We start from the raw sequence: 9,681 nt of genomic DNA, 5'->3' as shown, positions 1-9,681 counted from the left end.
GAGTCAAAAATATTTTTCATTGAAAACGTTAGGCAGTTCTATAATAGTGTGATGCTAGAAGCGGAGATGAAGTTAGACGTTTGATTAATTGGACTCTGGCCTAAGACTACAAAAGAACATAAAGTGTTGGCAAAATCGAGAACTAATTAAAAAATTTTGAAAACAATTTATCAGAACCTTTAAACCACGCCTGATACTCAGAAAATGCAATTTTTTATTGGAACTATTTTTAAGATAACTAGTACCGCTTACTAATCGAACCTTTAAATTGCATTTAATTCGGATGAAATAAATGCTAAAATTCTTTTAAGAAGGACAGGCGCAAAACACATTCCGAAGCTTTTTTCATTGCAAAAATCAATGATTAGAGCAAAATTGACCTTGCTATCGCTCCACTGCTCTTAATAAACCTTATTTTTCAAAAATGATGAAGTAAATATTTTTTTGGCAAAAAATGAAAGAACTGATGCTTTTTTTTAAAAAAAATATGGACTTATACTAGAAGAAGCCAGCTAAAATTTTAGTTTCAGAATACCTACTTTGCAACCACAGATAAAAGTAGCCCTTACCTGAGTAGACGAAGATGTGTTAGCAGTTTCAATGTGTGCACAATCGGTCAAACTGGACAAAGTGGGCCAATAATGATTATTCGTTGCATTTTTTCGCGGATAAAAAAGAAAAAGGCGGAAGTTTCAAAAATTTAGCCAAAATTTCAGCCAAAACAGTTTATTCAAACAATTCAGCAGTTTTTGTTTATCTCGCAGCGTAGAAACCACGAGACTACCAGTTTTTTTATAATTTTAGCAAAAATTGATCAAGATTCAATAAAAAACAAAAAATATGAACAAAACAATAGAAATAAGGCAAGGGTTCGCAAAAATATAAACCACCGTAACTCCTCGGAAGGAAAATCGAGTTTTTTTAAATTTGAAATTGGACGCTTGACAAACTTTCTTATGATACCAGCCACAAATCTGCACGATAAAATATCGATCGGCGAAAATTGACTGAACAAAAAAACCCAGTTGATCATATAGTTCCTCCCCCCACTAAAGTGGGTGGGAACAAATATCCATTACTGATTTAGAATATTGCTTGCAAATTACAGATAAACAATTAGTCCGGCTCAGTTGGGGTGGCAAGTTACTTCAAATCTGGAAAAGCATGAAGTTACATACAAATATGTCCATGTGCACCGATGAAGCGTAAAATGGACAGGAAGCGGTTTTAAAACCCTCATTTCTTGGTGGCATAAAAAGCTTAGAAATTGTCAGACTTGGAACAAATGTTACCATTTTTCATAGCAACAGCATTAAATTTTTAATCCAATATTATCCAATGAAAACGGGAATTTGACCACAGCTAAACCTAAAGACACTTTCCTCACTGCGTACGTAAATATTATTTTCAACCATAGCTGAAAATAATGTGTTGATTTTGATTCTGGGGAAAATGTACTTATTCGCAACTTATATAAATCCTTTTAAATACGCCTCATAAATTAATTCATAATTAATCCGTGTATTTAACACATTTACCGTTATAATACTAAGACGTATGTGCCGTGACTTGTTTGGCTGAAAAGCGGTGGAAAACTTTTGCTTCAGTAGCAATAAAACTAAAGTGCCGCGAATTGTTTTTTAATTTATCTTTGTTGTTTTTGTTGTTACACCTTATAAGAAGAGTTTCTAGGTCTGCTCCCAAATATTTGATTCCTTTTTATTGCTTTACATCTTAAAACCACTTTTTAACGCTTGTATAATGTTGCCTGTGCAAAATGAAAACGAAAAAATGGTTTCAGCAATATGTTTCTAATTCGTTTCCTTTCCGTCGCGTTTTGTAGCAGCTTTTTCCGTTTCTTTTGAGTTTATTATTTGATTTGGCTTATTATTATTTTAAGCGGAATTTTTAGTATAATTCTGCTTTTTTGTATCTCCAACCAATTAGCATTGACAAACATAACCAATAATTTGTTCCACCTAATGAGATGGAAATTATGTTTCTCTTACAAATATGTTGTTAACAACAATAAAGGGAGCCTTTTAACAATAAAGGGAGCCTTTTAACCTGCTCTTTGTTTAAATTGAAAGAAAATGCTACCGTTGCTATTTAAGCTCTAAACCAATAACAAAACCGGTGGTAATTAACTTTTGTTATTCTGCTAATCACCAACATCATTTTTTTCCAATCAAAACAGTTAAAAAATTTTGTTCACAGTGAAGACGTGGTAAAAATTACTGAAAATAGTAACAAAAGTAATCTTTCCCCTAATCCTGGGAATTCGATTTATGGAAAAGAAATTTCCTAAAACTGTAATTTATTTTCCCCAAAATTTTTACCGCAAGCGGTTGGTTTAAATTGGAGAAGAAAAATAATGCTTTAAACAGTTTGCGGAAATTTTATTCGCCCAATAAATTTAAAGTCGCAAATCTGTTAAGCGGATCGGAAATTGTTTAATATTTTGCCCAAATCAGATCCTAGTTATAATAACTGTTGTATTACTTGTTATAACAAATTAGCAGCTTACCTTCAACACTTTGAAACTCCGGGGCAAAATAAATATTAAAACAAGCTTTTATTGTCTGATTTTATCGCCAAAATAATTAACTGTTCAATATTTATAGATCAAAACTCGTTACTTGGTTTCGCAATCGGTTACCACATAATTTCTGCCAGATCTAAATTTTTTAGCTAACATCTGTATTCGAATTAATAATTCATTTTCAACCAAGCAGTTTACAAATTGACTTCCTGCAAAATTGACGGACAAAAAATTTACATTTGCAATTTATACCAGTTAGTTCAGACTATTTCTTACAATTTCCCCTATGGTATATTTATCACTGACAAACGCATAGGGCTGGAAAAAATTATAAGTGCTAAATTGCATCGCTAACTCGGAAATATCCCAGTAAATTTATCAGGGCAGTTTTTCTGCCTGGAATTGTAATAATCTATATTCTTTGTTTCATTCATACTTTTTTCATATTCTTTCATTCGTTTGTTCGTTCCTTTTGAATTCGGACATGGTTGCAATGCGTGTAGACCATCCTATTCTTCTTTTCCACCTCTCCAATGTTGAACAAGTTAGCGAACGTGAAAAGAGAGGATTTTTCAATTTTTCTGCTTGAATGAAGCGCTGGAAATTGACCATTTTACTTGTTCGACTTTTTCAAACACCAGACACAAATCATCCTCTGTCTGTTTAACTCTAGTTTGCATTTCCTGAATGTTGGTGTTTTGCGATTTTTAATTTTTCAGTTATATCAGCGTCCAATTCAAACTCAAATATCAATTATTATCAACCTGTTGTTTTGCCCTATTTTAAAGCATCAGTAATCATTCATTGTCAGCTTGAATTTATGTACCTCTTAGATCGATGTGTTATTTGTTACTGAGACTAAAGAAGTAAATTTACAATTACCTATTTTATCATTTTGTACACGTTTTTTTTCAAAAATATTCGTTTTTAGCGGTATTAAGATTGATTTTTCAATTAATATTTGATCGTTAACCGTTTCTCTTTTCATTATTGCAACACAAAAAAATTGACAATTTCTCAAAAAACTAAAGAAAAATTTTTAGAGAAATGTCGGACGACATAATGAATGATTCATTTATCCTGAATTCGAATGAGTCGAACGATAGCTTCAGCCCAACAATATGCCAAAGTCACTACAACAACAACTTAGGAGGGACGACTTCTCAAGTTTTACTATTCTTCTTCAAAGCTCTGATTGCTCTGATTGGAATGATAGGAAACTACCTGGTTGTCATTGTTTATAAAAGGAAGAGAGATTGCCATCCCAGCGAGTTCCTTATTCTGTCAATAGCGGTTGTAGATTGGCTATTTTGTACTTTGAATTTTATTTATTTGATGTTTTTGACGCTTAGTCCTATTTTGGGCTACATTTCAAACAAGCCTATTTGCAATTTGTTTGGCTGTTTTATCAATTCGGCTTCTTATACATTCACGACTTTTACGTCCCTTTTTCTAATATGTGTCATTACTGTCAATCGATATGTCGCTATCTGCATGCCGCATGACTACACCAAATACTTCAGCAGGTTTGACCTATCACTCAATGTTATAAAACATCTAAATGTACATACTCCGTTGTCGACAAACATTGGACATTTCTTCTTGTTAAAATTACAAAACCAAACCTTTCAATGAAAACCCTCTGATGATAAAATTTCGAAAACTGTTTTTTTGTTCAAATGTTTATTCAATTGTTTAAAATAACAAGGAGGCTCGGTAATGTGCGTTCGCACATAATGTTCCGACCCAGCTCATCCACATCCCGCGTCGAGATTTCACCGCCATTCAACGCAAAATTACGTAAGATAAACGATGAATGTGGTGAAATAACATAAATCAGGCGGTGAATGCGGTGAAAAAAAAATTATCGTCTGGTAGCGCTGAAGTTACAGAATTTCAACGCTGAATTGAGCGGTGAAGTTACATAAATTCACAGCATTCAAAAAAGTGTCCAAATTATGTGAGATAAGCGGTGAATGCGGTGAAATTACATAAATTCACCGCTTAACTTAGTGTTGAAATTACATAAACTCAACGCTGAGAAAACTCAGTTCACTTCAATTGTTTTTTGTTCTGCGAAGTTAAGATACATTTATTATTAAAAGACGCACGGAAAATTTACACACGAAAAATTATACATCTTTTTGAAACCTTTTAAGCGGCGAATGTATATAATTTCACCACTAGAGTAGGCGGTGGCCTTATAAAAAGTCACCACATTTCACCGCTAAAATTTGTAATTTCTCCGGTGATATTATAAAAATTCATCGCGCATGTTTTACAGAAAATAGAGTGAATTGAATTCCATTTCAAAACCAATAGGCTAGAATTTAGTGAGAGATGGGGCAGTGGAAAAAAAAGTGGCTGACATACAGGAGGTGAGAGGTTCGTATCCGTGTAAAGCCGGTAGGTTGTAGTAAGCGGTGAAATGTGGTGAAAACTTGTAAGTTCACCGCTTACTCCTGCAGCGAAATTTACATGTATAAAATTTGCTGCGAAAAAAAAATTTATCAAAGCTGATCCTACATATTTTCCCGATTTTTCCTTGATCCGGGATTCTTGACCTGATTGACTACCAAATTGAGAAGAGATAGAAAAATTTTAAAAACATACATACCTTTTAACAAACTACAAATGGAATAAAATAGTGCCACTTCGGGGGACCGATGAAAATTGTTGTTAATAGGAAGACTAGAGAAGACAATACTAAGAATCAAACAACGAACACTAATTACGACCAAAATTCGATGTCCAATTTTAAACAAAATAATAACGAAAATCAACTCGCATGAGATAAAACCCAAACAAGACGAATCATTCTATGCTTCACTAGAAGACATATGGGACATGTCCTCAATGCGACTGGGTAACAGGTCGCCAAAGAAGCAGAAGGGGCGGTGTTCTAAAATACGTTTCTATTTTCTAAAACAAATAATTTCAAAGTCAATAGTTTCATTATATATTAACTGAAATCACTAAAATAGTCTTTTATATCTCCATAGGAAACAATTGAGACCTATAATTATCCAGTTTATATCAAATGACTACTAAAAGAAGAACAAAAGCCGGCAAAATTAAAAAAAGTTCAAAGAGCAAAATGGCAGTGAAACCGTTAAAAAGTAAGTTTGTCAATAAGAGCGTCAAAAATTTTAAATTGCGCAATTTCTCAGAGCCAATATGACCTACAATTAATGTTATAAAATAAAAAGGAAACAATAATCTTATAAGTATCAACAATATCTCAAAGAAAAACAATCGAAACATTTTTTATGAAATCTCGTAGTAAACAAGCTAAGAAACGAAAGCTGAAACTAGAACCGTTATAAGGATTAGGCTATAGCTCAGCGGAAATTCGTTGAGACCTATCATTACAGAGAATAAGCTACAAATCGACCGTAAAATGAACTACAAACAACTCAAAAATCTGTTTCTAGTTTTGGCAACAATTTTTTTCAAAAGTCATAGCAGACATAAGATTTTCAAACTAAAAGGGATGGGTTAATTTTTAATACATCAGGATGCCAACTAAAACCATTATTAATGAGACTTAGTCACAAAGCTACAAAATCAAAACTAATACAGACAGAAGCTCAAACATCTCATACAGTTTTACAACATCAGAGTGTTAAAAACTTTTTTTTATCAGATGTTATCTGCAGAAACTTTAAAGAATCACTTGTTTCTCCTCTGAACATCAGCGTGTTTTCCTTATAAATGGAATACGTAGAAGGGAACGCAAAAGGAAACCCAAAAAGCCGAACACTATAGAAAGATATCGAACAGAGTGTTTTCGTTAATGAAGTGGAATTACATGATGACAAAAACGACGATAAAAACATGATGACAAAATTGTTTACAAATTTTTGTTTTTCTTTAAAAAATATTTCTTTTCTTTAAAAAATATATTTTTTAAAAAGTTAATTTTAAAGTCTTTAAAAGAATTAGCTATGAAATGAAACCGTCAAAGAGGTTCATTTGTACGTCTTGGGAAAGCAATGGAGAACTATCATTAACAGATATCAGTACAACATCAAAAGGAAAGACGAAAACAAGAAAAATTTAAAAAAATCCATTTGAATTTGCCAGAGAAGAGTGTCTTAGCCAAAAAAAGCGTAAACTATTCAACAAAAACAGAAAACATAATCATTTGCGCATTTTTTTATCACTATGTATTTTTCCAACGTTGTTTTTTTTCAATAGAACCTGTCAGAAACCGACGAGTAATTAAAATGAGTTTACAAAATGGCCAAAAGTGCAGTTAAGATCAAGAATCATTTCTTTCGAAAGCTTTTTGTATCAAATCTAAAAAACCATTAGATAAATAAAAAGCTGTTACAAACATTTATACATAGGTCATAGGAAATTGGTTTTGGCCTGAGTTTATGGAGACTACGCCAGAAAATGAGAGATTTAAGATTAAAAAGTGGCAAAGTTCAAAATTCACTGATCTTTTCTTGAAACAAATATATTCAAAGTCATAAAACAAAAAAGACACTAACTAACATCTGAAAGCATTGTCTAAGTTCGCTTTTAACTCAGAAAAAAACCAATTGGATTTTTGATTGCGGCGAAAAAACCAATGAACTACATGAAACTATAACAAATGAAAGCGAAACACGTTAATTCTAAAAAAGTTTTACGATAAAGTTTGGTCAGAGCCATGAAAACTATGAGTTTTATTCTGAAATCATAATATCTAACTGTTGGACTTAGTTTTTTGTAAAGTTTATCTATCAAAAATTACGCGCTTATGTGAAAGTCTTGCTAGTAATTAAAAAAAACAAAAAACTGAGGAAAATTTTTTAAAAAAGCTGCGCGCAAATGAAATCTAATACTATTTTGTAAGAATCCATGGTGAGATCAAGATTAATGATAATCTGATACTAATGGGCATCTGGGAAAATAGCTAATTGTTCAAAAGCTTGCGAGCTGCATCCTTTCTGAACAAAATTATTCGAAGTTTTGAAAATAAATAATGTGCAGTGTGTAATTGTCAAGCTTACATTAGCAAAAAGCTGGCAGAATTGTGACTCGAGAAGCTCTTAAAACCAGCGGGAGTACATGTAGCTCTCTTTTTGATTTCACGAAAAATATATCCGCCATTTTTAGGTGTCTACTTTCATCTAATTCAAAGAAAGTCGCGCAAAAAAACATTTTTGGTCTTAGTTTTGACAAAAAATTCCGAAATTTGAAAAAAAATTGGCAGAAAAAATAGCCAAATAAGGCAGATCAAACAATTCAGCAACCTTACTCTACCTTTAGGGATTAAAACAATAACACTACCGTTAACACTTCAAACTTGTTTTCAGCAAAATTGACCAAAATTGGGACAAAAATTACAGAAAAATTGAACAAAAACTGCGTAATTCGGCCGAATGTTCAAAAAAGTTAAGATCTGGATAACTCCCTGTAAAAAAAAGAAATTCAAAAAAGTTTCTTTTCCATATTATACGCTGGATGGGTTTTCTAATGATACCAATCACAACTCATAACGCATTTGAGTATAACGTTGCTCCTCCCACTAAAAAGACTCGGAACAAAAATTCTTTGTTCTTGACAAAATTTCGAATTTTCTTTGTCGAAAACGTAATCTCTCTCTATTTAATCAAAATCAAACTGGAGGTCAAAATTAGTTGGTGGATGAAATCAAATTAAAATTGTTTTGGTCATAAATTATTTTCATGTAGAGACCTTTCATAGACACACTATAGAAAGATATCGAACAGAGTGTTTTCGTTAATGAAGTGGAATTACATGATGACAAAAACGACGATAAAAACATGATGACAAAATTGTTTACAAATTTTTGTTTTTCTTTAAAAAATATTTCTTTTCTTTAAAAAATATATTTTTTAAAAAGTTAATTTTAAAGTCTTTAAAAGAATTAGCTATAAAATGAAACCGTCAAAGAGGTTCATTTGTACGTCTTGGGAAAGCAATGGAGAACTATCATTAACAGATATCAGTACAACATCAAAAGGAAAGACGAAAACAAGAAAATTTTAAAAAATCCATTTGAATTTGCCAGAGAAGAGTGTCTTAGCCAAAAAAAGCGTAAACTATTCAACAAAAACAGAAAACATAATCGTTTGCGCATTTTTTTATCACTATGTATTTTTCCAACGTTGTTTTTTTGCAATAGAACCTGTCAGAAACCGACGAGTAATTAAAATGAGTTTACAAAATGGCCAAAAGTGCAGTTAAGATCAAGAATCATTTCTTTCGAAAGCTTTTTGTATCAAATCTAAAAAACCATTAGATAAATACAAAGCTGTTACAAACATTTATACATAGGTCATAGGGAATTGGGTTTTGGCCTGAGTTTATGGAGACTACGCCAGAAAATGAGAGATTTAAGATTAAAAAGTGGCAAAGTTCAAAATTCACTGACCTTTTCTTGAAACAAATATATTCAAAGTCATAAAACAAAAAAGACACTAACTAACATCTGAAAGCATTGTCTAAGTTCGCTTTTAACTCAGAAAAAAACCAATTGGATTTTTGATTGCGGCGAAAAAACCAATGAACTACATGAAACTATAACAAATGAAAGCGAAACACGTTAATTCTAAAAAAGTTTTACGATAAAGTTTGGTCAGAGCCATGAAAACTATGAGTTTTATTCTGAAATCATAATATCTAACTGTTGGACTTAGTTTTTTGTAAAGTTTATCTATCAAAAATAACGCGCTTATGTGAAAGTCTTGCTAGTAATTAAAAAAAAACAAAAAACTGAGGAAAATTTTTTAAAAAAGCTGCGCGCAAATGAAATCTAATACTATTTTGTAAGAATCCATGGTGAGATCAAGATTAATGATAATCTGATACTAATGGGCATCTGGGAAAATAGCTAATTGTTCAAAAGCTTGCGAGCTGCATCCTTTCTGAACAAAATTATTCGAAGTTTTGAAAATAAATAATGTGCAGTGTGTAATTGTCAAGCTTACATTAGCAAAAAGCTGGCAGAATTGTGACTCGAGAAGCTCTTAAAACCAGCGGGAGTACATGTAGCTCTCTTTTTGATTTCACGAAAAATATATCCGCCATTTTTAGGTGTCTACTTTCATCTAATTCAAAGAAAGTCGCGCAAAAAAACATTTTTGGTCTTAGTTTTGACAAAAAATTCCGAAATTTGAAAA

The 9,681-nt window shown here is 32.0% G+C and overlaps 1 protein-coding gene across 1 annotated transcript in view; it reads left to right on the top strand.

Moving 5' to 3' along the window:
- The first annotated feature begins 1,363 nt into the window (after positions 1–1,363).
- LOC142349789 (uncharacterized) overlaps positions 1,364–9,681 on the top strand; it is a 146,534-nt gene continuing 138,216 nt past the window's right edge. The window contains exon 1 of the mRNA XM_075401565.1: positions 1,364–4,068. Coding sequence (XP_075257680.1) covers positions 3,590–4,068 — 479 coding nt within the window. The 5' untranslated portion in view covers positions 1,364–3,589. The remainder of the gene's footprint in view (positions 4,069–9,681) is intronic.

This window comes from Convolutriloba macropyga, chromosome 1 (assembly GCF_964194025.1).
Source record: "Convolutriloba macropyga chromosome 1, txConMacr16.3, whole genome shotgun sequence".
In the NCBI taxonomy this organism is placed as follows: Eukaryota; Metazoa; Xenacoelomorpha; order Acoela; family Convolutidae; genus Convolutriloba; species Convolutriloba macropyga.
Note: the sequence above shows the minus strand (reverse complement) of the source record. Positions and strands in the feature narration are given on the sequence as shown.